Source organism: Lepisosteus platostomus, chromosome 8 (genome assembly GCF_059453375.1).
Source record: "Lepisosteus platostomus isolate fLepPlt1 chromosome 8, fLepPlt1.hap1, whole genome shotgun sequence".
Classification (NCBI taxonomy): Eukaryota; Metazoa; Chordata; class Actinopteri; order Semionotiformes; family Lepisosteidae; genus Lepisosteus; species Lepisosteus platostomus.
The window spans coordinates 14,819,032-14,846,479 of NC_142618.1; the positions used below are offsets into that span (position 1 = coordinate 14,819,032).

General features: G+C 40.9%; 1 protein-coding gene and 3 non-coding genes across 4 annotated transcripts; all 4 read left to right on the plus strand.

Moving 5' to 3' along the window:
- Positions 1 to 144: 144 nt before the first annotated feature.
- Positions 145 to 16,303, plus strand: LOC148656129 (uncharacterized). Its single transcript, XM_088642541.1, has 29 exons — positions 145 to 273; positions 489 to 549; positions 914 to 1,068; positions 1,220 to 1,341; positions 1,867 to 1,928; positions 2,164 to 2,264; positions 2,509 to 2,569; positions 3,134 to 3,288; positions 3,432 to 3,553; positions 3,756 to 3,820; positions 3,966 to 4,105; positions 4,321 to 4,381; positions 4,746 to 4,900; positions 5,052 to 5,173; positions 5,700 to 5,761; positions 6,002 to 6,102; positions 6,347 to 6,407; positions 6,972 to 7,126; positions 7,270 to 7,391; positions 7,594 to 7,658; positions 7,804 to 7,943; positions 8,155 to 8,215; positions 8,837 to 8,991; positions 11,672 to 11,793; positions 12,398 to 12,459; positions 12,679 to 12,779; positions 12,922 to 13,085; positions 13,636 to 13,735; positions 13,997 to 16,303. Exons 1-28 carry the CDS (start codon positions 228 to 230, stop codon positions 13,729 to 13,731), a joined length of 2,895 nt encoding a protein of 964 aa, XP_088498667.1. The 5' UTR covers positions 145 to 227; the 3' UTR covers positions 13,732 to 13,735; positions 13,997 to 16,303.
- Positions 16,304 to 18,363: 2,060 nt separating this feature from the next.
- Positions 18,364 to 18,445, plus strand: trnal-aag (transfer RNA leucine (anticodon AAG)). Its single transcript has one exon. It is a non-coding gene; the product is annotated as a tRNA-Leu (tRNA).
- A 622-nt stretch (positions 18,446 to 19,067) lies between these two features.
- trnak-uuu (transfer RNA lysine (anticodon UUU)) lies at positions 19,068 to 19,140 on the plus strand. The gene has a single exon. It is a non-coding gene; the product is annotated as a tRNA-Lys (tRNA).
- Positions 19,141 to 19,740: 600 nt separating this feature from the next.
- On the plus strand, positions 19,741 to 19,814 carry trnat-agu (transfer RNA threonine (anticodon AGU)). Its single transcript has one exon. It is a non-coding gene; the product is annotated as a tRNA-Thr (tRNA).
- The last annotated feature ends 7,634 nt before the right edge of the window (positions 19,815 to 27,448 follow it).

Sequence of the window (27,448 nt, forward strand, 5' to 3'; positions counted from 1 at the left end):
ACAATATTTGCCATATTCTAATACCTCTTCATAATGCCAGTTCATCCCATCTTCTCTTAGAGACACTAAACCAAAAGTGATTTCTTTTTCTGACAATATGTTGAAAAGTGACAGCTCTTTCTCTGATCCACAGCAATGTGAGTGATCACATTCAGGCTGAAGTGGTGTGTAACTTGCAAAGCAGTGAGGTCCAGAGCCCCAGTGGTGTCCTGACTGAGCTTCTGAACATGACTGGACATGTCAACAGCATCACAGCCACTCTGACCATCAACGGTGAGGACAAGGGCTCCCACACAGCCACTTTGCTGAGTGTTTGGAAATTAGGAATACGAGACAGACATCATCCCAGAAACCTCTTATATTGCCTGATTGTAGAAAAACAAATTTCAGTGTTTTAAGGACCCCTTTTCAGCTATTTTCAGTGTGATGAACTCACTGCAACTATATTAATGCTTAAATTATTCCCTCTTCATCTTATCATGTTTCAGGTCAGCCAACACCAACAACTCCAGCTCCTTTTACAAGTAAAAGTCCAGTTCCCTCTTCCAGGTACATTCTGTTTTACTTTCTTAATTCTCTTTCAGTGTCAGTCATGAAACCTTTTCTCATGTTATGCTTAATTGTCACTCACAGTCTTTAGTTAGTCTTTGATTTTCACACTGCACTACACATTCTCAAAATAACCTCATAGACACAAACATTTGACATGTCAGTTTACAGCAGAACTGTTGTAGTATATCTGCAATTGTAATGGGACACATCCTGTCTGCTGATTTATGTTTTGTACTCAAACCAATTAAAATGAACAGAATGTATCAGTCATGGGAAGGCACAATATTTCTTTCTTGAAGCTAAGATCCCTAACACTCATCCCTAACGTTCAATGTACATGTGTCTTTCTGTTGTTTACCAGAAACAGACTGGTCCTTGCTCTCCTGACTCTGCAGTTCAACACCTCAAACTCTCCCCCCACTGCCACTGAGATCAAGAGAGCTATGATGGAAACTTTCCCTGCGCTGAACTTACAGGAAACTTATGCTGTGGACATCACAAACATCACCTCAGAGAGTAAGCTATCCTTTGTGTTTTAGGCAAACTGTTTTTTCCAATTCTGGGATGCATACCTGTAGCTAAAAGTCACACTAGAGATTGAGTACAATTGTGGTGAAGGTACAATCAATTTGGAGTGCTTCAGCTCTTTCTGGTTTGATTGTCACAGATGTGTCGGCAACTGCTTTCGCCATAACTCTGGTATTCCAACTGCGAAATATCACCGTTCCTTTTGGGACTGAATTAACAAATGATAAATCCAACCAAATCCAAACCACTATCAACCACTTGGTGAGTATCACTTTAAAAAAAACTCGGATACTTTATGGGTACAACAAGCTTCTAAGTTTTAGAGTTTTGAGGAGCTTCACTAAGATATCATCCACATTATATATGAGTATCAAAACAGAAAATTATTTTTAAAATATTGCTTTGAACAACATTCAGGTAGGGGATGAGAAAGAAAGCCGTTTCTTATGGACATGGAAGAAAATCCTGATGCAATAATGATCTGAGAGTGGAAAACGTACAGAATTTATGCCTGAAACATTTAAGTAAATTGTTTAGGTCTGTAGGCATCTACAGGCACAACCTGCACCGCCGTCTTAATGAAGCAAGAGTCAGGCTTCTTTCAAAAAGATTTTAGGTAAGATCCCTGAGTTAGTTACTGAAAGAAATTAACAAAATATGCCAAATCCCACCCTCTGTCTTGCATCTTTTAAATGTTCCTTCTTTGTTTTAAAATGGTGTGAAAATGCAGTGATAGTCCTTGTCATCTCAGAGTCATTTTTAATTCTTTTTTGGATGAATTTCCAGCTTGAAGACATTATTTCCTCCCCAGAAAGCAACCTGCTCCAGGTCCCCAATGCCACATTCAGGCAAGTTTTTCCAGGTCATTTCCACTTCTTCTCAGTACTGCTTATTTACCAGAAGTAAAGGACCAACTATACAGTACGTGAACCTAAAGACAACTAGTCCAGCTTTTGAAACATTGTCAGACCTGAGTATTTACTGTAGCAGCCAGTTAATATGTCTGTTACAACTTCAAACAAGATGTCACATTGACTTGTTTTCATGTGTTAATTTGTTTTCTGTTTCATGATGCTTCCACAGCACTGACAGTGATCAGATTGAAGCATCTGTGCAGTACAGCCTCCAGAGCAGTGACCTTCAGAGTCCCAGTGACTTTGTGATCCAGATTCTGAAGATCAGAGGTCTGTTCACCAGTTCATATCTTCTCATTTGATTAGGAATATTTGGCACAAAGCCTTTAACGTACAGTCTTCACAATAAAAGTGGATTACATCTATTAAATCTATTCCTTTATTTTATTTCTTTATAAATGGTCAGCAGGTTGCATTAAGAGAAAAATGGAAATGAATATAGAATGTTAAATACCTAAGGAGAGCAATGATCCATTTTGTTCCTGAATTCTGCAACTTTCCTGTCCACATGCAGCTCAACCAACCACAACACCTGAACCATCTGTTCCAACAACAAGAGTGACTCCCAGTATAAGGTAAGACAGAGTTTTCAGTTTTTGCTCTCTGATGGGTCAGTCACAGGGACCATTCCTGCAAGAGATGTGGAATTACAGGTGTTTTTGGAATTTCCACTGGAGATCTTTGGAAATCTGTAAATAAGCTGCCTAGTCTTTTTGTTCAAGCCCATATCTTGGTTTCTTTCCAGGAAGAGCTTGAGGAAGTGTGGGAATTGGTTGATTATGATCTTCATAAAGGGCTTGATGGGCTGATTTGTCTCCTCTCTTTTGTCAGTGATCTTGTTTTTTCTTATATGCTCTTATCTTCTTGAACCTAAAGTGAACGCAGGTTTGGGAATTTTCACTGCATGAATCAAGGAAATGGTTTTGTTTTCTATGGAGCATGATATCTTACGCGAAAAGAATTCATATATACAACTAAAGTGTTTTCCTAGACTTTATTAATACTTAATTAACTGGATCAGGAAAAGCAAGAAATTCTTATCAAAATAAAATGGTAATGCTGTGATCTTAAGAGTGGTGCTGAGCTCTGAACAGATGCAGTGATGCTTTCTCTGTTGGTGTAATTCTCTGATTTCACAGCCTGGACTCCGTGTTGGCTGTCCTCAACCTGGAGTTTAACACCACAAGCCCACCACCCAGTGAGAGCGACATCCTCACAGTCTTCAATCATTTACTGGCTCCCTTCTTGTCCCTGGGTATCTACCCAGTGACCATCACAGATATCACTGTTAAGAGTAGGTCAACCTCCACACTTACTACACTTCTCCAGGCGTGCTTTCTAAGTGAAAGTCTTTTCTTTCATATTAAATTCATTTGCATGCCAGTGCATGTGATTTACTGTGTGGTGTTCATCCCTATCCGTTCGTTCTCTTTACAGACACTACTGGAAAAGGATTTGCCGTCACAGTGGACCTCCGCATCAGCAACCTGACCATTCCTGCAGGCTCTCAGCTGACAAATGAAACGTACAGCAAACTCCAAGACACCATCAACAACGTGGTGAGCATCTTACTTCTTATGAACGCCTGGAAATGAATGTATTGCATTGTCTAGAGGTCGTTAGAAAACAACCTTTTCCTGCTTCCTTCTTTGTGTGTCTATTGTGATTAGGGAAAAAGTACTGTGGAAGCAATCTTACACTAAATAACAGCATCTTGTGAAATATTATCTATATCATTCTTACAATCTACATATCTTCCAGGTTCAAGATATTCTCTCCAAAACCCTGGGTGGCCAGCCGTCTCACTACCCCACTTCTAAATTTCTGTAAGTCACTACACAATATTTGCCATATTTTAATACCTCTTCATAATGCCAGTTCATCCCATCTTCTCTTAGAGACACTAAACCAAAAGTGATTTCTTTTTCTGACAATATGTTGAAAAGTGACAGCTCTTTCTCTGATCCACAGCAATGAGAGTGATCACATTCAGGCTGAAGTGGTGTGTAACTTGCAAAGCAGTGAGGTCCAGAGCCCCAGTGGTGTCCTGACTGAGCTTCTGAACATGACTGGACATGTCAACAGCATCACAGCCACTCTGACCATCAACGGTGAGGACAAGGGCTCCCACACAGCCACTTTGCTGAGTGTTTGGAAATTAGGAATACGAGACAGACATCATCCCAGAAACCTCTTATATTGCCTGATTGTAGAAAAACAAATTTCAGTGTTTTAAGGACCCCTTTTCAGCTATTTTCAGTGTGATTAACTCACTGCAACTATATTAATGCTTAAATTATTCCCTCTTCATCTTATCATGTTTCAGGTCAGCCATCACCAACAACTCCAGCTCCTTTTACAAGTAAAAGTCCAGTTCCCTCTTCCAGGTACATTCTGTTTTACTTTCTTAATTCTCTTTCAGTGTCAGTCATGAAACCTTTTCTCATGTTATGCTTAATTGTCGCTCACAGTCTTTAGTTAGTCTTTGATTTTCACACTGCACTACACATTCTCAAAATAACCTCATAGACACAAACATTTGACATGTCAGTTTACAGCAGAACTGTTGTAGTATATCTGCAATTGTAATGGGACACATCCTGTCTGCTGATTTATGTTTTGTACTCAAACCAATTAAAATGAACAGAATGTATCAGTCATGGGAAGGCACAATATTTCTTTCTTGAAGCTAAGATCCCTAACACTCATCCCTAACGTTCAATGTACATGTGTCTTTCTGTTGTTTACCAGAAACAGACTGGTCCTTGCTCTCCTGACTCTGCAGTTCAACACCTCAAACTCTCCCCCCACTGCCACTGAGATCAAGAGAGCTATGATGGAAACTTTCCCTGCGCTGAACTTACAGGAAACTTATGCTGTGGACATCACAAACATCACCTCAGAGAGTAAGCTATCCTTTGTGTTTTAGACACACTGTGTTTTCCAATTCTGGGATGCATACCTGTAGCTAAAAGTCACACTAGAGATTGAGTACAATTGTGGTGAAGGTACAATCAATTTGGAGTGCTTCAGCTCTTTCTGGTTTGATTGTCACAGATGTGTCGGCAACTGCTTTCGCCATAACTCTGGTATTCCAACTGCGAAATATCACCGTTCCTGTTGGGACTGAATTAACAAATGATAAATCCAACCAAATCCAAACCACTATCAACCACTTGGTGAGTATCACTTTAAAAAAAAACTCGGATACTTTATGGGTACAACAAGCTTCTAAGTTTTAGAGTTTTGAGGAGCTTCACTAAGATATCATCCACATTATATATGAGTATCAAAACAGAAAATTATTTTTAAAATATTGCTTTGAACAATATTCAGGTAGGGGATAAGAAAGAAAACCGTTTCTTATGGACATGGAAGAAAATCCTGATGCAATAATGATCTGAGAGTGGAAAACGTACAGAATTTATGCCTGAAACATTTAAGTAAATTGTTTAGGTCTGTAGGCATCTACAGGCACAACCTGCACCGCCATCTTAATGAAGCAAGAGTCAGGCTTCTTTCAAAAAGATTTTAGGTAAGATCCCTGAGTTAGTTATTGAAAGAAATTAACAAAATATGCCAAATCCCACCCTCTGTCTTGCATCTTTTAAATGTTCCTTCTTTGTTTTAAAATGGTGTGAAAATGCAGTGATAGTCCTTGTCATCTCAGAGTCATTTTTAATTCTTTTTTGGATAAATTTCCAGCTTGAAGACATTATTTCCTCCCCAGAAATCAACCTGCTCCAGGTCCCCAATGCCACATTCAGGCAAGTTTTTCCAGGTCATTTCCACTTCTTCTCAGTACTGCTTATTTACCAGAAGTAAAGGACCAACTATACAGTACAGTACGTGAACCTAAAGACAACTAGTCCAGCTTTTGAAACATTGTCAGACCTGAGTATTTACTGTAGCAGCCAGTTAATATGTCTGTTACAACTTCAAACAAGATGTCACATTGACTTGTTTTCATGTGTTAATTTGTTTTCTGTTTCATGATGCTTCCAAAGCACTGACAGTGATCAGATTGAAGCATCTGTGCAGTACAGCCTCCAGATCAGTGACCTTCAGAGTCCCAGTGACTTTGTGATCCAGATTCTGAAGATCAGAGGTCTGTTCACCAGTTCATATCTTCTCATTTGATTAGGAATATTTGGCACGAAGCCTTTAACGTACAGTCTTCACAATAAAAGTGGATTACATCTATTAAATCTATTCCTTTATTTTATTTCATTATAAATGGTCAGCAGGTTGCATTAAGAGAAAAATGGAAATGAATATAGAATGTTAAATACCTAAGGAGAGCAATGATCCATTTTGTTCCTGAATTCTGCAACTTTCCTGTCCACATGCAGCTCAACCAACCACAACACCTAAACCATCTGTTCCAACAACAAGAGTGACTCCCAGTATAAGGTAAGACAGAGTTTTCAGTTTTTGCTCTCTGATGGGTCAGTCACAGGGACCATTCCTGCAAGAGATGTGGAATTACAGGTGTTTTTGGAATTTCCACTGGAGATCTTTGGAAATCTGTAAATAAGCTGCCTAGTCTTTTTGTTCAAGCCCATATCTTGGTTTCTTTCCAGGAAGAGCTTGAGGAAGTGTGGGAATAGGTTGATTATGATCTTCATAAAGGGCTTGATGGGCTGTTTTGTCTCCTCTCTTTCGTCGGTGATCTTGTTTTTTCTTATATGCTCTTATCTTCTTGAACCTTAAGTGCACGCAGGTTTGGGAATTTTCACTGCATGAATCAAGGAAATGGTTTTGTTTTCTATGGAGCATGATATCTTACGCGAAAAGAATTCATATATACAACTAAAGTGTTTTCCTAGACTTTATTAATACTTAATTAACTGGATCAGGAAAAGCAAGAAATTCTTATCAAAATAAAATGGTACTGCTGTGATCTTAAGAGTGGTGCTGAGCTCTGAACAGATGCAGTGATGCTTTCTCTGTTGGTGTAATTCTCTGATTTCACAGCCTGGACTCCGTGTTGGCTGTCCTCAACCTGGAGTTTAACACCACAAGCCCACCACCCAGTGAGAGCGACATCCTCACAGTCTTCAATCATTTACTGGCTCCCTTCTTGTCCCTGGGTATCTACCCAGTGACCATCACAGATATCACTGTTAAGAGTAGGTCAACCTCCACACTTACTACACTTCTCCAGGCGTGCTTTCTAAGTGAAAGTCTTTTCTTTCATATTAAATTCATTTGCATGCCAGTGCATGTGATTTACTGTGTGGTGTTCATCCCTATCCGTTCGTTCTCTTTACAGACACTACTGGAAAAGGATTTGCCGTCACAGTGGACCTCCGCATCAGCAACCTGACCATTCCTGCAGGCTCTCAACTGACAAATGAAACGTACAGCAAACTCCAAGACACCATCAACAACGTGGTGAGCATCTTACTTCTTATGAACGCCTGGAAATGAATGTATTGCATTGTCTAGAGGTCGTTAGAAAACAACCTTTTCCTGCTTCCTTCTTTGTGTGTCCATTGTGATTAGAGAAAAAGTACTGTGGAAGCAATCTTACACTAAATAACAGCATCTTGTGAAATATTATCTATATCATTCTAACAATCTACATATCTTCCAGGTTCAAGATATTCTCTCCAAAACCCTGGGTGGCCAGCCGTCTCACTACCCCACTTCTAAATTTCTGTAAGTCACTACACAATATTTGCCATATTTTAATACCTCTTCATAATGCCAGTTCATCCCATCTTCTCTTAGAGACACTAAACCAAAAGTGATTTCTTTTTCTGACAATATGTTGAAAAGTGACAGCTCTTTCTCTGATCCACAGCAATGAGAGTGATCACATTCAGGCTGAAGTGGTGTGTAACTTGCAAAGCAGTGAGGTCCAGAGCCCCAGTGGTGTCCTGACTGAGCTTCTGAACATGACTGGACATGTCAACAGCATCACAGCCACTCTGACCATCAACGGTGAGGACAAAGGCTCCTACAGGGCCAATTTTTGGAAATTTGGATAACACGTCATCGATCATTCCATTAACCTCTTATTTTTCTTGAGTGTAAAAGATGACATTTTAGTGCTTTAATGATTCCTGTTTGTCTACTGCTCTTTTGAGAATGATGAAATTGCTGCTAATACAGAAATACTTATTGGTATTTCTTTTTGTTTATTATATTTTAGGTCAAGGAAAGACAACAACTGCAGCTCCTGTGACTAATACAACTGCAGTTCTCTCTCCCATGTAAGTCCGGTCTTACTCTTCTAATTCTCTTACAGAGTCAGTCAGGCAGCGTTTCCAAATATAAAAGTAAATTGTCACACAATAGTTTTCAGAATAGCGGAGTTCTGCTAAATACGTTAGTACTGCTGCCTTAAGGTTCGGCGTCTTAGCTTCACTTAATGTCTAACAAAATCTTAATTTCCTCCCTTAATTTTCTCCTTTTTTGAGGTAGTTTTGAGGTAGTTTTATCATGTTTTCTGGTTTTCTACTCCTTCCCAGGAGGGTAGCCTACCTTTGCATTTCATTGTAATTCTGATTCTAATCCTAGTGTCTCTGTTTCTCCGTCATTAGTTCTTTCACCTTTCCCGGTATCATGATCTGGGCAGATTTTAGAAGTCAATGACATCAAACATTTTGTATATTTGCTGTACATGTTCTCCATCTTAATTTGAAGAAAGAGGCAAATGGATTTCATTTTCGTTCATCAATATTTAGCTCTTGTTAGTTTTGTTGAAGGACTTCAGTTAGTGTTTTTTTACAAATGTGCCAACAGTGAATGAATTGCGTTTTAGAGAAAACACTACTTCAGCCTCTTTTAATCAGATTTTTAAACTGATGTTTATTTCCTTTTTTTTCTCACAGAACCAAATTGGTCACTGTTGTCTTCAGACTTGTATTCAACACCACAGCCTATACTGTTAATGCCAGTTATATTCTTAACATGGCAAAACCCTTTTTCCCTTCTTTGACGTCACGTGCATTTTACACATTGGATATATCAAATATCACCTTTGAAAGTAAGTTAACTTTTCATGACTATGATGTTTTATATGAGCTCATACTGTGCAGAAATATTGAATTCCATCCAGTGATGTCCTGTGTTACATGTTCCTTTGCAACCTACACATGCTGACGCAGCTACAGCCTACTTGAACTTAAATAAGTCACTTATTAGTTCAATGAACATCTCAGATGAAAAGGATTCAGCGGTGTATGATCACACCCTGACACAGTCCAGGACAGTTAAACTGTTGTCAAATTATATTATTATTATTATTATTGCTTACACTTATATAGCGCTTTTCTGGACACTCCACTCAAAGCGCTTTACAGGTAATAGGGACTCCCCTACACCACCACCAATGTGCAGCATCCACGTACTTGCAATACTCTGGGATACTATAGTGTGCTTGTTACGACCCCAAGTGTCTAGGGGAAAAGGGGTGTAACATTTAGGATAATTCTTTTGGAAGCAGGGGGGTTTTGGTGAGGGACTAGGAAGCGTGATAAGGGTAAGGAACTAGAGTGGTGCCAAAGAAAAGAAAATAACAAACAAAATGGAGCTGGCTAGGACAGTGATGGAAAGCTAATCTGACTAAAAAAGAAAACCCGAAACACATGGTCTTCGGCGTCTTCAACACCCTAGCTAATCTGCACTGACTACCAAAAACCATACAAGACAAATGGCACTCACCCGTACTAAACTAGTGTACTAATACAAAGTCAACTAAGTGTGTAAAGTGTACCCAACAACCTAAACTAACCTTATATACAAAAGTTCACACAAAAACACAAGTGAACCAGGAAGACTAATAAGGGAAAACAAGAGTAATAAACAGGAGCAGGGTACAAAAGAACACAAAAGTTGAACATGTAACACTGGGGCAAGGTAATGACAAAACAAGGATGAACACACAAACAAATGAAAGTACAAAGAAACTAACGTAAAACCAACAAAACAACAAAGCCGAAGCAATACAAAAATACACACACAAAGCAAAACAACCCAACAAACGAAGCCGAAGCATTAACCAGAAGCGAAGCGAAGCGATAACCAAAACCAAACAGGACCGAAGTCAAACGAAAGGCCTTTTCTTTCTGAAAGCCTCCATGTTAAATAGTGAATAAAATGAGTTCTAATTGGCTGAGGGCTGATTGATGATGACATCATATTGAAACAGTGGTGTGATGGTTGGCCAATGGGGAAGGGAAAACAATCAAGGGTCAGCAGTGTGGACATAACAGAAAAAACACACACTGGGACGTAACAGTGCTGCTCAACATAATGGGGTGTTAGGACCAGATCAGACTGCAGGGTGAGAACCCCCTGCTGGTCCCACTAACACCTCTTCCAACAGAAACCTACATTTTTCCCCAGGAGGTCTCTCATTCAGGTGCTGACCAGGCTCATGCCTGCTTAGTTTTAGGAGGGTGCCAGTTATGCCAGTTGCAAAGTTATATGGCTGCTGGATATCCTACTGACTGGGATATTGTTAACTAGTTTCATATTTGCCTAGCTGCTTGTTCTGGGGGATGGCCTTATCTAGGCAGTGAATGATATAACCCATTTCTTTATGAATTGCTTGAAGTATATTCAGTGCCTTTGTCTTTTTGTATACCATTCTCTTGGTATATGCCATTCTTCAGCTTTATCCCTGAGTTGTTTGGTTTAGTTGCATGATTTAATGTTTGCTCGAAAATAACTGCCCTGACAGGGAGCATGCGGAGTTAGATCCATGTATTCTGAAATAATATATAACCACTACCACTGCACACAGAGGCAACTCAACTCATTACGTGACTTTTTGCACTTGAACTGATTTAGTTTGCAGAACAATGGTCAAATTCTATTTATAGAGAAAAGAGCTGAGAAATTTAAAGGGCTAGTGTACTTAATATTTTGGTGTAAACTCATGTGGCTGAGGAAATGACAACTCTGGCAGAAGTCACAACCCCCCTCGGGTACAAGGAATGAACCTGGAAGGCAGCTGCAAGCGTGAAATTAGGATGGAGGGATGGGAACTGGAAAAAATGTTTAGAGAGTTGTAGGCAGGCAGCTGGTATTTATATATATTGGAGAACTGAAGTCAACATTAGAATATGACTTTCACCCAGTTTATTTGCAGCACTTGCTAACATTTAACATAAAATAACACATTTTAAGTTAAATAAGAGAATAAGAGTTTTCAAGGATGGATTAGAAATGTACACTTTAAAAATGTTGTCATGTAACAAAATGTATATCACTGAGAGCGGCGCAATGGTTTGTATTGCTGCCTTGCAGTTCTGGGGCATGGGTTCAGTTTGTGGGAATCTGCTTGGAGTATGTTCTCCCCTTTTTTGTATGAATTTCCTCCTACAGTCCAAAGACATACTGGTAGGTTAATTGGCATCTGGGAAAATGACCCGTAGTGTGAGTGTGAGTGTGTCTGTGATTGACTGGTGTCTGTTCGAGGTGAAGCCTGTCTTGTACCTGTTGCTTGCTGGGTCAGGCTCTGGCTCCCCAGTGGCACTGAACTTTGGATAAAGACGTTAGAAAATGTATTGATAAATGCATATCATTGCAATGGGGTGATATTGTTGTCAGGCACTCAAGGAGCAATACGGTAACTTGTAAGTTGTACAAGCAGTACAAAAAATAGTAAAATAGTTGAAGTATAAGTTATTTTTTTTTATATTTGTTTTCTCTTCTTGCAGACATATCTGCAAATGCTTTTGTTTTAATACTGAGCTGCCAGGTGAGAAATCTCAGTGTTCCAGTGGGCTCTGGACTGTCAAATGAAACATCTAGCGAACTCCAAGATACCATCAACAATTTGGTGAGTACAGGTATCTTGCAAAAATCAGAATCTTTATTTTGTGATATAACTATAATTTTGTGATGAGGAGAGATAATTGAATATTGGATCTTTCAAGCAATTGGAGAGTATCAAATATTTCCCATTAAATCAATTAAGTAGAGATTCACAAATGCAGTTATGAAATTGAAATTTACTTACACAGTAGGACATTTTCTAGAGCAATCTAAGTGAGATATCCTAAGGTAGTATCTCAACCAAGACTGGAAACTCTAATTTAACGACTTCTGCACACAGCTCTTCATCTAGTAACAGAGTCATCTGTTCGATCTTTTGGACACACAAACACAAACTCATCTCCTGCATAGCAAGACAGATCCTCAGACTGATAACTAGAAACATAAGAAAACAGGCAGCTGATTAATCCATGGATCTGACCCAACTATCCCTTGAGAGAAGTCAGGGTATCGGCCTGAATAGTTACTATCAAGTACTGTTCTGACCAATCAGTGTCTTCAGCAGATTCTGGTCATCAAAAAATATCTTGTACACTGGTATGAAAATGATTTCTCTGCCTTGCTGCAATGTTATAGATAATTGTGATATTCTCTTTCTCTCTTTTCAGCTTCAAAGGCTTCTCTTAAAGTCCAGCAACATGCCTCTCACATTTCCCCCCATTACATTCACGTAAGGCATTAGAACATCAGTCTGTTTCTCTCTCAATGAACTCCAATGTTTCAATGAATGCTAAAGAACAACAAGCAAAAGCATGTGCAAAGTAATACCAGAAGGATTGTGCCAATACTCAGATTGCATGGACAATAATTTGATTGTTTCATCTGATTGTTTTTTGTTTCATTTGATTTGATGGTTTTCATTTTCATTTGATTGCTTCTGCTTCATCAGGAATACTGATGAACAGATCCAGGCTGCAGTGGTGTATACGCTCCCAAACAATGAAATCACAAACCCCAGTGACTTCCTGACTACCATGCTGAAGATTAGTGGTATGTTCCCTACATATCACTGCCTGATTGATGCAATTGTATTTAGGAAAAACGATCACTTTTATGACAATCATTAAAACACAATCATTGTGTATAGCAACACAGTTACTCAATGAACTGTTTCTTTCATGTACATCTGCAGGTAATCTACCCACAACAACAGCAGCAGCTCCTGTTCCTACTGTCCTCTTGACCTCATTTACATCCACCACTGCCAGTAAATGGGGTTTCCCAGGCTGGGCCCTGGCTATCATCATCCCCTGTGGGATTGCAATCCTCCTCTTGCCCCTCTGGATCTTTCTGTGTGTAAGTAAAACACTGAAATAGGTGTAGAAAGAGCAGTGCTTGTCTCTGTATTACAGTGTGTGCTGTGTCAGTGAGCAGTGTTGTCTCTGTATTACAGTGTGTGCTGTGTCAGTGATCAGTGCTTGTCTCTGTATTACAGTGTGTGCTGTGTCAGTGAGCTGTGCTTGTCTCTGTTTTACAAAGTGTGCTGTGTCAGTGAGCAGTGTTGTCTCTGTATTACAGTGTGTGTTGTGTCAGTGATCAGTGCATGTCTCTGTATTACAGTGTGTGTTGTGTCAGTGATCAGTGCTTGTCTCTGTATTACAGTGTGTGATGTGTCAGTGATCAGTGCATGTCTCTGTATTACAGTGTGTGTTGTGTCAGTGATCAGTGCTTGTCTCTGTATTACAGTGTGTGCTGTGTCAGTGAGCTGTGCTTGTCTCTGTTTTACAAAGTGTGCTGTGTCAGTGAGCAGTATTGTCTCTGTATTACAGTGTGTGTTGTGTCAGTGATCAGTGCTTGTCTCTGTATTACAGTGTGTCAGTGATCAGTGCTTGTCTCTGTATTACAGTGTCTATTATGTGGCTGCTGTGCTGCATGGAGACGGAGATGGCATCGAAGACAGTCATACCAAGTGCAGTACCCAACAAGAAATGGTCTTTTCTAAAAGGGTAAAACATTTTTTTTTTGTATGTTTGTTTGCTGTATTTACAGATCTGCCAATCCATTAATTTTTTGTTCAACATTTAAAAAAGATTTTGTCATTTACAAGCCACTTAATAAAAAGTAGCCTTTAATGTATTAGTACATATAGTTCAAAAGACGTCTCATTTTAATAGTAAATATGCAGACCCTTATCTTTTGCTTTTGAGGTGGTTTATAAGAAGCAGGTATCTTCAAATCATTTATGTTTTTCTTTTCATGTTGTTCAGGTCTTCCTGATTTCACCTTTGAAAACGTTTCTGAAAATGACAACCAAATCTTCAAATGGAATGGGATCTTCTGCTCTAACTCTGACTGTCTCCAAAGACCCAAGAATACAAGCTGATCCAATGACATCTGTCATCTCCAATACACTTCCTGGATATTCCTGCACTCACAACAAAAACGTACCAGTAGATATTCTTTTAAGACCCTTAACTCCAAGCTGTAGAAAGGCATGTGAAAACTCCTTACCCAAACCTCAATGCCAGAACTACACTGGAGTAGCTTAAGAGTAACAAAACGAATGTCCTTAAATGGTCCAATCAAACTCTTTACTTGAATCCTATTAAGAATCTTTACTCTAGAGTCTTTGATGTGGCTTTTAAGCTTTGATTCTGGAATCTTAAGGATCAACATACTTGTTGCTTTGGGTTGCTGTTGAAACCACTATCATCCTTTCTGTCTGGAGTGAGCGAGACACAATGAAGCTATTTGAAGAGTTCACATGCCACACAGACACCCCTCATTATTGCTCAACTTTGAAATTGTGACAGAAAACAGAAAGATACCTCCAATGGATGTCAAAGAAGCTACCATATTATTGGATTAACACACTTGAAGACATTTCCGAATGAGATCTACCTGCAAGCAAACAAGTGAAATGTGCTGAATGTCCATTCTAATGTTGTGTAATATGTTACTTTAGATTCGATAAAAAAGGACTTAATGACATTTAAAAGCACTTTGGGAAGCTTTCCATTGGTAGTACTTCTATTACACAAGAGCAAGAAGATAAGTTTAACAACATTTCACCATCCATTAACACAACTCTCAAATGCCTTAAGGACTGAAGGGGAAATTAACAATATTTATTTTTAAATTATTTAACTTTAGTGTAACACAAATGATATTGTCCTTACTATGCCAATTGTTCTGATGTTAGGAATTGCATTTTAATTTATCAGTAGACAAATCATAAAAATGAACTTGTTGTAAAGAAGGGTTCTCCAGCCCAGCTTGTGACACCAGAATTATTGACCTTACAGCACATTACATCTGAGCTATTGGTTACTTCACTCAGTCCTAAGAAGAATTAACCATTTACTCATTCAGACTGTCAAAGATCGCTTTTTGCTCCTGAGACGTTACAGATTTCAACAACTTAAGCTCAACAGAACCTAAACAAAGAAAAGGCATTGAGAGATCAGTTATAATAATAACGTTTATCTAATGAAACAAAGGTCACAGGTCACTGTGTCACAAGCACTAGGGTTGGACATCCTTGCTGCCGAAAGAATCCTGAACTGATAGACTGTGGGAGATATTTTGAAGCCATATTTATTAGTATTGATGCTTCTGCCCCTGAAATACTGCAGAATGGAGGGCAGAAACATTCTTTTTTGTGAAACAAACCTTTGTTTGTGATAAAATTTTTGTTTCCTCTTGTTTTTAATGAAATCAATATATTTTCTTATGCACAAACTGTATTTGCCCCTTCTGTTTGTCTTCATTTCCTGTTCAGCATTTCCTCTATCACATTTGTGGCAGCAAAGGGTATGTGGCTATCAGACCTTAATGATTGAGGTGGCAGTATCATTACTTGTAGGCCACACTTGTGTGGATATTAGTACTGCTTCCTCACAGTGACATTATCTTGGATTTTGTTTTGGGATCTTGTGCATGTCTGTGCAGAGATCATCACACTTCCTTTGTTGGCATGATTTTCACCATGTCTTCTCCTCACAGCTCTTGTAGGTGATTCATTCACTGCCTGGAGGAGGAAAGCTAAAATGTGTGTTGGCTGAAATGTGTCTGTAGGACACGGAACCATTTGTTATAAAAATAATTGCTTACACTTATATAGCACTTTTCAGGACAATCCACTCAAAGCGCAATAACAGGTAATGGGGACTCCCCTCCACCACCACCAATGTGCAGCATCCACCTGGGTGATGCGACGGCAGCCATAGTGCACTAGAACGCTCACCACATCAGCTATCAGTGGGGAGGAGAGCAGAGTAATGTAGCCAATTCATAGATGGGGATTATTAGGAGGCCATGATTGGTAAGGGCCAATGGGAAATTTGTCCAGGACGCCAGGGTTACACCCCTACTCTTTTCAAGAAACACCCTGGGATTCTTAATGACCACAGAGAGTCAGGACTTGTTACATTGGCAGGAGTGAGGTGGGGGTTCCACAAGATTCTGTTAGGTCAGTAAAATTTAGGATTTGTTCTGTTGGGTCATTAGACATTGTTGTTACTGTTGCTTCCATTGCTGTACCAAAAAACCTCAAAAATAAAAAATAAAAAACATTACTTTTGGTACTGAGTTCACGTTGCCTAGACTATATCAAAATATTGATGCAACAGTATTTCTTGCAAAAGAACTATGATCTATCAAACGTAAGTAATTGGACTTGGTAGCAATTGAGGACAAAATTACAAAGCCCTAAGAATAAGAGATGTGGCATAAAATTGACTACTCGGTAAGGGAGAGGCTTGTATGGCACAGCACTGTCTATCCACAGCCTAACACAACCCAGAACAAGTAACCTGAGAAGAAAGCTAGCGTGCCAATAACATGAAAGAAGGGAGAAAGTCCACTCTTCAGTTTCCGTGAAGATCTGAACATTGAACTAGTTTATGTTTTCTGCCACAAGCTCTGAAGTCCTTTGTTATTTATATACCAATTCTTCATTACAATTACTTGAATGCACCACATTGACACAGTGCTTTCATAACTTTTACCCTGCTTAAAAGTAATCATGCAACACATTTTCAGATATCTTTACAGTGCATTATTAATGCTGACGTCTTGTCTGCAATGGCTCTCTCAAGAATTCTTTCATCACAAAATAGCCATAGTTTTTTATATGTATTTTGAAACTACTCCATACTTGTTGCAGTCTTTTTTTTTGCTTAGCTAAAATGGGAAAAAAACACATTAGCTTGAAGAAATATACAAGGTTCTAAAGCTCCTTGAAGAAAAATAGCACAATGCAAGGGGGTGCAGTGGTTAGTATTCCTTCAATGCCCTGCTGGTGTCCTGGGTTCGATTCCTGAAGTGTTATCTGTGTGGCTTAAGGAAGCAAAGATTACTTTGGGGGTACGCTACAGTATATTTGCAAGGTCTAAGCTTACGAAAACTTTTACATAACATACACTCTAAATTATTCTAATATAATCTACAGGAAAGCAACAGCAGGTCGTCTGAATTGTCGTGGCTGTTGTTGGGACTCAATCAGGATTTCTTAAAAACCCGTTCAGCGAGTGAGACTCCCTCTGGACTCCGCATTGAGCTGAAAGCTGCGCGAACTCCTCACTTCGTGTCCTGTACTGTTACAAGAGCTTTCGCGGAGATGATCTACGTGGAGTACACAGAAATCCACCTTCATAGCTTTCCTGACTAAATCTCTAAATTGACGTAATATACTCCCATTTCACTTAAGGAAAACAGTCAGGCCCGTCTACTTGTTCAGTCGATGGAGCGAAAGACTGTAGTAGATCACGAGCAAGTCTTAAGTTGCTGGTTCGAATCCGACTCGAAGGATTGTGTCACTTTTGTCCAAGACAATCACAAAAGCCAGCGTTGAGCGAATGTGTGTTCCACGACGGTGTCGATCGATTCCACACCAGAGTTTGAAGCAGAAGCAAGAAGCTGTGTTCTAACCGCCTGCGCAACCTAGCAATTAATGCTCGGACCCTCTCCTCGCACAGGCTGTCATAACGCTGGTGTTTGCATTAGTTCTCCCATTCCTGCTTTCTGACCGCGTATTAACTGATAAAAATGTAGAATAATTCGCAGCAGTTTCGCATATGGGGGAATGCAAAAACTTATAACAATTCGGGTCTTGCACGTGCACCACATCAATGAGAAATGAAATGCATAAAAAATCACAGCTTTCGTCCTCTTGCAGTGGTGTCATGTTATTATTCGTTACTTTAAGAACAGTAGTTAACCAAGCAGTCAGAAATTTGATCGTTAACAAAGCTAAATGCATCGGAAGTATCTTTAAAAGCGCAGAGAAACATCTTAATACTTTAAGGGTGTCTGAATTTCACCGTGTATAGCAGGTACTCTTAAGGAAACGAGCAAAGGCCTCCCACTCTAGAGAATTTAAATTGACCTCCTCCTTTTAGCCAGATCGAGCCCTCTAAAAGTTTCTAATTTTAGGAGGCGCTACACGTTTCAGAAAGCCTCCTCCTGTAAAAGTAAAATGACTTCAAGGACGCTATACTCTGAGCTCTGAAGCCTCCCGCTAAGAAGAGCTATATGCAGAGGTGCCAGAGAAGTAGAGATTTCACCAAGAGAGTGGAAACATCACAGTAAATAAAGATGCAGTCGCCTCCAAGTGTTCACCGAAAAGAACTAAGGTAGCGTGGCCGAGCGGTCTAAGGCGCTGGATTAAGGCTCCAGTCTCTTCGGAGGCGTGGGTTCGAATCCCACCGCTGCCATGTGTTTTTCGACTCCCTGCAATTTGACCAGTTGGAAACAATCCTACTGTTCTTAAAGTAACGAAAAGCTGTGACTTATTATGCAAATCATTTCTCATCGCTGCGGTGGACGTGTAAGACCTGAATTGTCATAAGATTTTGTGAATTATAGAATTTTTCTATATTTTATCAATTAATTCGCAGTCAGAATAAATCGCAATTAAATACGGGTCAGAAAGCGGGAATGGGAGAACGTAAACCGTACTCGTACTGGGTTTCACAGGGATTCTGAAATGTTTCATGCAAAATAATGCAGGTTTGTTTGAAGCTTTAATTTAAAAGTATCCTGAAAGTTTCTAGCGACCAGTCTCTGAAGTCGCTGTCACTAAACTCCGACATGATTTCCCGCAGATGTGCACAGTGCCTTTACTTTTCTCTGCCCTCGATGAGACGGAGGATGAATTGAGGGAGCCCCTTGACGCCCCATGTCTCACTGTATTTCTCATCCTACTGGGAGTGGTGCTGTCGCTTCTGGGTAAAATCTGTCGGGTGTCGTCCCAGACGGGTCAGGTATGACTGCGCTTTGCCACAAGAAGAGACACCGGACTCGCCAGAAAGCTGCCGGTAGAGTCTGCCTTTACGAGCCCGGATAGCTCAGTCGGTAGAGCATCAGACTTTTAATCTGAGGGTCCAGGGTTCAAGTCCCTGTTCGGGCGCTTGTTTTGCTTCACTCAATTGCAAACACCCAAAATAGTTGGCCTTTTGTCCTTTAGTTACTTGAGTTGTACAATTTATATTTTCAATGTTAAATACGTTTCATCCTCTGTAGCATTTTCCTTTACATCTACCAGCACTGCTTCAAGATATAGTTTAGTGGCAGAACGCATGCTTCGAATGTATGAGGTGCTGCGTTCAGTCCTTGGCGTCTCTAGGTTTTTTTTTATCTACCCAACTCATATTGCAAACTTTTCTTGAGTGAGAAGCCTTTGCTCCTTTCCTTAGAGTACCCGCTGTACACGGTGAAATTCAGACACTCTTGAAGTGTTACGATGTTTCTCTGCGCTTTTAAAGATACTTCCGATGCAAATGATTGACACTAATTTAAAGTCATCTGGAGAAAATTAGGAAAAGATCGTCTTTCTTGTCACGGCTGTTGAAGAATTGACCTGCTGACTCTCAGCCGGGTTTACTTGAAAACCCGTTCAGCGAGCGGGACTCCCTCTGGACTCCGCACTGATCTGAAAGCTGCGCGAATCCTCACTGTACTGTTACAAGAGCTTTCATGGAGACGATCTACAGAAAGCCAAGCAGAATTTGGCGCCGTGGCTTAGTTGGTTAAAGCGCCTGTCTAGTAAACAGGAGATCCTGGGTTCGAATCCCAGCGGTGCCTTTTTGTGCACGGAGCTACATTTATGAGCGAAAGCAGCAGAATGCGATACACCTGCGATATTCTGTCTCTGACTTAACTGGGAGCGCGTTGGACTGCTAGACCTTGATACAATGAAGTCATTCGAATGATGTGGAGTCGTGTCCCGCCAGAATCGCGGTGCACTTGGATTTAAGCGTTCCCAGTCCTCAGGAGACCGGCGTTGTCAACGAGAGGACTTCTTCACAATCGGAAACGAATCAGAGGTCACAAGGGAGAAACTACAAGTGCGTTTAACACCGAGCACTCGCGCACCTTTCTTGTTAAAGGATTCTAGGTGTATGGAACAAGCTCGACACACAATACACAATACAAATGTACACTTGAAAATACAAAGTCCTCAGGACACCATGTAACATTAAGTCTATATAGCAGATATATAGTCTTTTTTAGAACTAGTGTTTCAAAGTCCTAACTAGACAAATGGAAAATACAAACAATGTGGTTTCCGTGTTATTGGATCTTCTCAGCAGTGATGAGTCCAGGACGGTCGCTGAGCCTCGTATCTCTTCTACATACCAGTTCAAACAGGCTGCAGTACCGCAGAGAAACAGCAGAGGGAAGCAAATGCGCATTAGAGACCTCCCGGGGCATGAAATAGTCAGACTACCGGTCAAGTTAAAATGTTACCCTCAGGTGTTAACGCATTATGTAGGAAGATATCAGAAGGTTGGAATTTGTGCACCGTTAGTGTATCCTAATCAGTAGTGTTTAATAATATAGCCACGGGAAACTCCAACTGGCTCACTCATTATATGCATCATAATTCTGGATGTAATCCACATAATATTAGATACTCGTTTAAAAGGTCGTTCTCCTATTTCACTGAATGAACACAATGGATCCAGTAACCACAAACCAGCTCTGAGTGGTTTGATTTATTTAGAAAATTTACTTGATCTTATCTGCTATATTAAAAATGCTGTTCTATAGTACTAACTTTATTTTAAAAAGATAGATGGACCCAAAACCATAATTTAAAGCAACGGATTAAGAACACATCCAGTGCAGCAATCAAGCAGAAACAGGGTTTAGATTGAATAAGTGCAAGAGGAACACCGACACTCGACAGTACACAGTTTGTAATGAAAAGTGTTACTTCTTCATGTCCTGTTTTCGGAATGTATTAGGAAACACACTTTCACAGATGTCAATAAATCCATATTAACTATAACAATAATCAATAGTAGTAAGAAGAAATGTAATTTGAAAGTTGTTGGCCGTTGAAGAAATGAACTGTTGAATCTGGACTCCGCACTGAGCTGAAAGCTGCGAGCTCCTCACCGCGTATCCTGTACTGTTACAAGAGCTTTCGTGGAGATGATCTATGTGGAGTGCAGCCACACAAACACCTTGAACTTGTATGGAAGAAAATGCGTAAGAGCATGAACAGTGTTGAAGATAGAAATATGCACAGTACAACTAGAAAAAAGGAATGACAAAAGTCAGAGGTTCACAACAGATTAAAAAAAACACTGTACCCTCAGATTAAAAGAAGATGATTGATGGACTGAGCTATCAGGGCTTTAAAAGTGTTAGAGCACCATCAGGATCCTCTATCACAACTCTATCGATGAGAGTTAATGCCTCTTTGACCTCTTCAGAGCAATCACGGAGTCTAATAAGTGATACTGGTCAGGTAATTTGCCAGACCGTTTTATATCATACAGTGTTGCAGGAAGCCGGAGCCTATCCACCAAGCAACAAGCGCAAGGCAGGGTACACCCTGGGGGGGGGCGCCAGTCCATCACAGGGCAAATGCAAGCCAGTCATACACAGAGACGATTTGGAGGCCACAGTAAAGACCAAGGGGGAGCATTTGGGCCTCCCTACTCTTATCAAGAAATGCCCAGGAATCTTTCATGACCACTGACAGACAGGACCTCAGTTTAACATATCATCTGAAAGACAGCACCCACTACCATATAGTGTCCCTGCCAATATATTGGGGGCATCAGATCCTAGACAGCCCCCGGGGTGGTGCCCACCCCATTGGTCCCACTAACACCACTTCCAGCAGCCACCATAGCTTCCCAGGAGGTCTCCCATCCAGGTGCTGAACAATCTCAAACCTGCTTAGTTTCAGTAGGAAACCAGCCAAGAGCTTTAGGGTCATTAGCTGCTGGCTGTCAGCTGTGTGTTTTGTTTGTAAATTACCTATCCCACTTTACTGTCAGAGATGTTGTGATCAAAGGACCTAAGCTGACTAATGTGCAAAAAAAAAATCAAATTCTGCAACATATTGAAAGCCTAGCTTCGCAGAGTATTGCAATGCGTCACTCATGTCATTATTTTCCAAAAGGAACACATCAAGATTTGCCGAGAAGACAGTGACTCCTTGCATGTTAATTGTCCTGATTTGTTTTTAAGTTTGAGGTTCATTTAATGTAAGCCAAGGTCTCAAATAATAACCATTTAGGTTTTAAAGGGTGTATTTTATTCAGCATTGAACTGTTTAAAAATGCCAGGACAGCCAATGAAAATTGCTGGTGTTGCATGATGCACAATTAATCTTAACAAGTTGTGTCCTTTCCCCAGCATGACCCCTGTAATCTTCAATAAGCCTGCTGCTCAAGAGGAATGGCAGGGACCCAGAGGCACCCAGCAACAGGGTACAATAAAGTTATAAATCTCCTAAATAATGGCAACACAATCGAGATGAGCTGGTTTGAGCAGGGAGGGAGAGAGACGACACCCCCCTCTCCTCGAACTGTTCCCATCCTGATGATTGGCCCATGGTGATCTCAGATAAACCCCGAAGACTGTGCCAATGACAACATAGAGGTATTCACACCTGTTCTAGATCGATGCCATGAATTTTCCACCCTGCCATTCTTTGTTCTTCTGCTTTGGCATTGCCCTGCTTGGTTGTGAAAGACTCTGATAAAACCCATTACATTTTCTATGTCTAATGTACCTTTACAGCAGGGGTCTCTAAGCCTGATCTTGTGCATCCCCAGTCCAGCAGGTTTTAAAGGTGTACTCTGAATCATCGATTTCTAAGGTCCCCAAGCAATTTAATGATGACCCGTTAAAGAGGTGGTGTTCAATGATGGCATTCAGAGAGTATTTTCAAGAAAAATCAGAATATCCTTGAGCCCTCAATAACTGGTGTTCCCTTTGTAGGGATGCAAGGAGTCAGAGAAGGTTTGAAATGTGTTGGAATCTAATGGTGTTCATGTGTGTTTCCTGTGGGTGCTCCATTTTTTCCACAGTCCAAAGACATACTGGTAGGTTGACTTGCTTGTGGGAAAATTGGACCTGGGGTGAGTGTGTTTGTGTCTACTACTCTTCATTTTTTGTCCATTGTTGGGAACACACGCATTCTCTCCCTTTTGAGTTTTAATCTGTATGTTTTTCCGGCAGTGCAAAAACACTGGCATTCTGAATTTTATATTGCCATGTGCCTGCAAATATAACTGTATCAAAATAAAAATGTCAGAAAATTCCAGCAAACAAATCAAACAAAGTGAATGAGCTCTGGGCATGTAAATACAAGAATGTATGTGAATGTACCAAATATCCCTAAGGGCCTGTGGGTGCAGAATATGTTGTAAGACAGAAGAAGCCAAGCAGCCCAGAACACAGTTCAGATGAAATGAATGAATGAAAGATAAGTAGTTTCTTTCTCTATTCCTCACAAGAATGTATTTTTGTAATGCAAGCCTTGAGGTGAATCATGTCTCCCAAGATGCCGCTATATAGCAACGCAGGTTGTCCTGTGGACTCGTGGTTTAAATGCCTTGAGAACATGAAACAGGTACGGGCCTCTCACCGACTGATGAGCGGTTCCAACAATAGCTGCTGAGAGAGCCGCCACACCTCTCCACCCCCACACCAGCCGCACCCTGCACTTGACATGCACAAGCTTGTCTTCGTGTGCACAGCAGATCCCAGCGCAGGCCACCTCAGGGTGACAGCTCCGCCCGTCTGTTAAACACCTGTCAGCACTTCTGAGCGCTGTTTCCTTCCCTGTTATTTTCCAGATTTGAAAGCTAATTGGGCCTGTGGCCACTGCTCTGCCGCTGCCTTTCACTGTCTCTTCACTGTTATGTTCTCTATTTGTATACTGATCGGCGGTCATTAATCACACAGCTTCTTAATTATGAACGAACACTTTACTAACACAGTGCTCTTTAACTCTTACTACACTAACTCTGTAACTGCCTAACCAACGCTCCTCAATCTACTACTCTATACAGTATATATACTCTATTTACATATTAATGTACTGCATCATCTGTGCAGTATGGCAACCCGTAAGGATCACACTTTACCAATATCCTTACATTCACCAGGCTTTATTCTGCTCGCCGTTTTTCAGATCTGAGAGTCAAGGCTTCAGCTAGCAGGATATCGGTCATCACACACACAGCTGCTGCTGCTGCTAGTAATCATCATCATCATCATCATTTGGCTTGTTAACTCTTGTTATTTAGACCTACCCCTCTTCCGTAAACCCACAAAGTCCTCTCAATTATTTTCAGACCATTATTTAGTTTCTAGTCCTAGATGGAATCTGTGGGGAATCTTCCCAGCTTCTTCAGTTCAGTTCAGTTTATTTGTCATATTCATAATGAAGCCCAATGAAATGCTTATTTGCATGTATCGTCCAATGCAAAGACATTAAGGAAACACCAAAACATAAACACAGAACAGCAGCAACAACAACATGTTAAATAACATACAACTTAAATGCAAATCAGACAAGCAGTGTGAGAAGAAAAAAAAAGGAGTGTGATGTACTGTACCATTGGTAGGGGAAGAGTTCAGTAATCTGATAGCTTGAAACTGTAACAAGCTGTCTCTGAATCTGGAGGTATGTGCGTGTATGCTCCTATAATGATTACCAGAGAGAAGGGGAGAGAAAAGTGAGAAACCAGGATGATTGGAGAGCTGTACTCCAATGATGGACTGGTCTGATCTGATCACCACCCATAAAACCTTTCAGTCAGACAACGAGCTGCTGAGAAACCACACTGTAATACCACACGTGAGCACACTCTCAATAGCGCACCTGTAAAATGTAGTTGAAGACAGACCACATTGTTTCAACTGTCTGAGTAACTAAAGGAGCTGCTGTGCCTTCTTTATAGCTCGTTACATGCTGGAACCATGTTAAATCATTACTGATGAAGGTAACCAGGAACTTGAAGCAGCTAACCATCTTTACAGCCACCCCATAGATGTGAATAGGCGTGTGGTCCCCACCCTGCTTTCTAAAATGGACAACCAGCTCCTTGGTTTTGCTGACGTTAAGAGAGAGGTTATTGTCACAGCACCACTCCACCAGGTTCCTGAACTCATCCCTGAAGGACAACTCATCATTACTGGTGATGGTCGAGTCATCTGCATATTTGTAGATGGAATTGGAGCTTTGTCTGGCCACACAATCGTGGGTAAACAAGGAAAACAGCACGGGGCTAAACACACAGCCCTGAGGAGCACCAGGACAAAGTGTTACTGTGATCAGGACAGTTTTTGCAGCACCAGGAGCAGGTGATTCTGCGATAGGGACAGTTGTTGGAGTGCCAGGAGCAGGTGACGCTGCGATCAGAAGAGTTGTTGTAGTTCCAGGATCATGTGATAGTGCAATCGGGACAGTTGTTAGAGCACAGGGAGCAGGTGATGCTGTGATCGGGACAGTTGTTGGGGACCTCAGAGCAGGTGATGCTGCAATTGCGATATTTGTTGGAGTGCCAGGAGCAGGTGTTGCTGTGAGGGGCACAGTTGTTGGAGCGCCCCCCGGGAGCAGGTGATGCTGCGATCGGGATTAATGTTGGAGCGCCTTGAGCAGGTGTTGCTGTGAAGGGGACAGGTGTTGGAGCATCAGGAGCAGGCGATGCTGTGATGGGGACAATTGTTGATAAAAGAGACACTGGCGCTCCAACAACACCTAGTCGCCTCTCTGACTCCACAGCTGGAACCTGCAACATTTCTCTTTAGAAGTCAAGAAGTCCTTTCACTAGCTTCAATAGGAACGTCAGCTCTCAAGGTGGGGCGTTGTTGTACTTTTCCAGTCACATTTATTATAAACATTAAAGCCACTTACAAAAATGGTTCAGGCTGTCATGGGGGATGTGTGGGTGTAGTTTTATTGCACTTTGGGCTCCATGTTCTGATTTGAGTCTGGAGGTATCTTCTGTGTGGAGTTTGGATGTTGCATCCATACTGGTGTGCTTTGAGTCCCCAGATTCCTCCTGCCACACCCAAAATGTCACATTTATTGGTGTTAATGGATTGCTGTTAATTATTGATTGAAACAATGAAAGACACTTTTTTGCACCCTGTGCTTCTGGAATAGGATTGCTGTATTTAGCTTTCTGACAAAAAAAAAGATTACCCATTACCATTCCAAATATAGAAATACTGATAAAAAAAAATATTAGTACAGAACAGACAGACCTCCAGACATGTGGAGAAAAGATCTACTGCAATCACACAATTACATATTTATACATCTTAACCTAAACATAAAATACAAATGTGTTCAGTATCTGCTATATTTCTCTTACCATTTCAAATATGCTGAACTACCTGCTAGCAGAACGGTTGGAGTAGTACATGACTGTATATGTAAAATACAGTTGTACTTCATAAACTGTAATTCAATACTGGGTGCAGTCACACCACAGGTAGACAACATACGTTGAACATATGTAAAGGATTCAAATGCAATACAAGTTAAATACGACTGGTGTGACCTATTAAAGTATATTTTTCTGAAACAAAAAAAACCCTGATAAAGGTCAGACAGCAAACAAATGACCGTAGAGTAAAGGTTTATAGAGTCTCGGCGCTGACCTCCGCGATCATACAGATTGTTAGCTGGTTTCAATTTAGAGCTTAGCTATAGTGAGCAATACCAGGTGCGCGAGTCCCCAGTACCAGGGCTGGGTCACTTCTGCTGCAGAAAACAATCCAAGAGTTGCCTCGCATACGCGAGCACTTGCATACAAGTCTACATTTACCTGTCTCTAGTTCACCAGTTCGGACTGGGACTCTCCGCGGGTCTTTCTGTCCGAACCAGAGCTTGATTCAGTCCGCGCGCATCCCCGTTGAGTTTCGCCGTGGGTTTTAACGGCGGTGATGACGCCTAAGAGCGGGATGACTCGTTTCTTTTATCCCTGACAACCAGGTACTTTCACATTATCACAGGTGTAGAAGGTCTAAAAGGCGTGATCGAGTTCAGTATCCGGAGTTTCATTAACTTTAGAAAGAAAGTAACTGTAAGGATATTGGTATCTTTCCCGGCACAGTCCAGATCCATTATCAATACTCCCTTAATAGATGTCCACTGCTGGAGCATTATTCAGCAGCAGGTGTCCGACAGAGGGACATAAAAAGTCGCAGGGCACGATCAATCATCCAACAGGATGACCAACCATTCAGGGGGCTGTCGGGTGTGGGTACCCACTCCACCTGGCTGCCTCTTGACCAAGCACCAGCCCTATTTTCCCCAGTTAAAAAGCCGGGCATCGCCTCCATCTCCGCCGCCTTCCTCTCTCCGCTGGAGCAGCTTGGCTGGCTGACAACAGAACCACGTGCCTGCCACACTTGTAGTCTGAACTTTGGGCCTGAGTTAGCGGGTTAGCCCG

Coding starts and splice junctions, on each gene's coding strand:
- LOC148656129 (XM_088642541.1), top strand. CDS start 228: ATGACTGGACATGTCAACAGCATCACAGCCACTCTGACCATCAACG. Junction 1,342..1,866: donor AAACCACTATCAACCACTTG/GTGAGTATCACT, acceptor ATGAATTTCCAG/CTTGAAGACATTATTTCCTC. Junction 4,382..4,745: donor AGTCCAGTTCCCTCTTCCAG/GTACATTCTGTT, acceptor GTTGTTTACCAG/AAACAGACTGGTCCTTGCTC.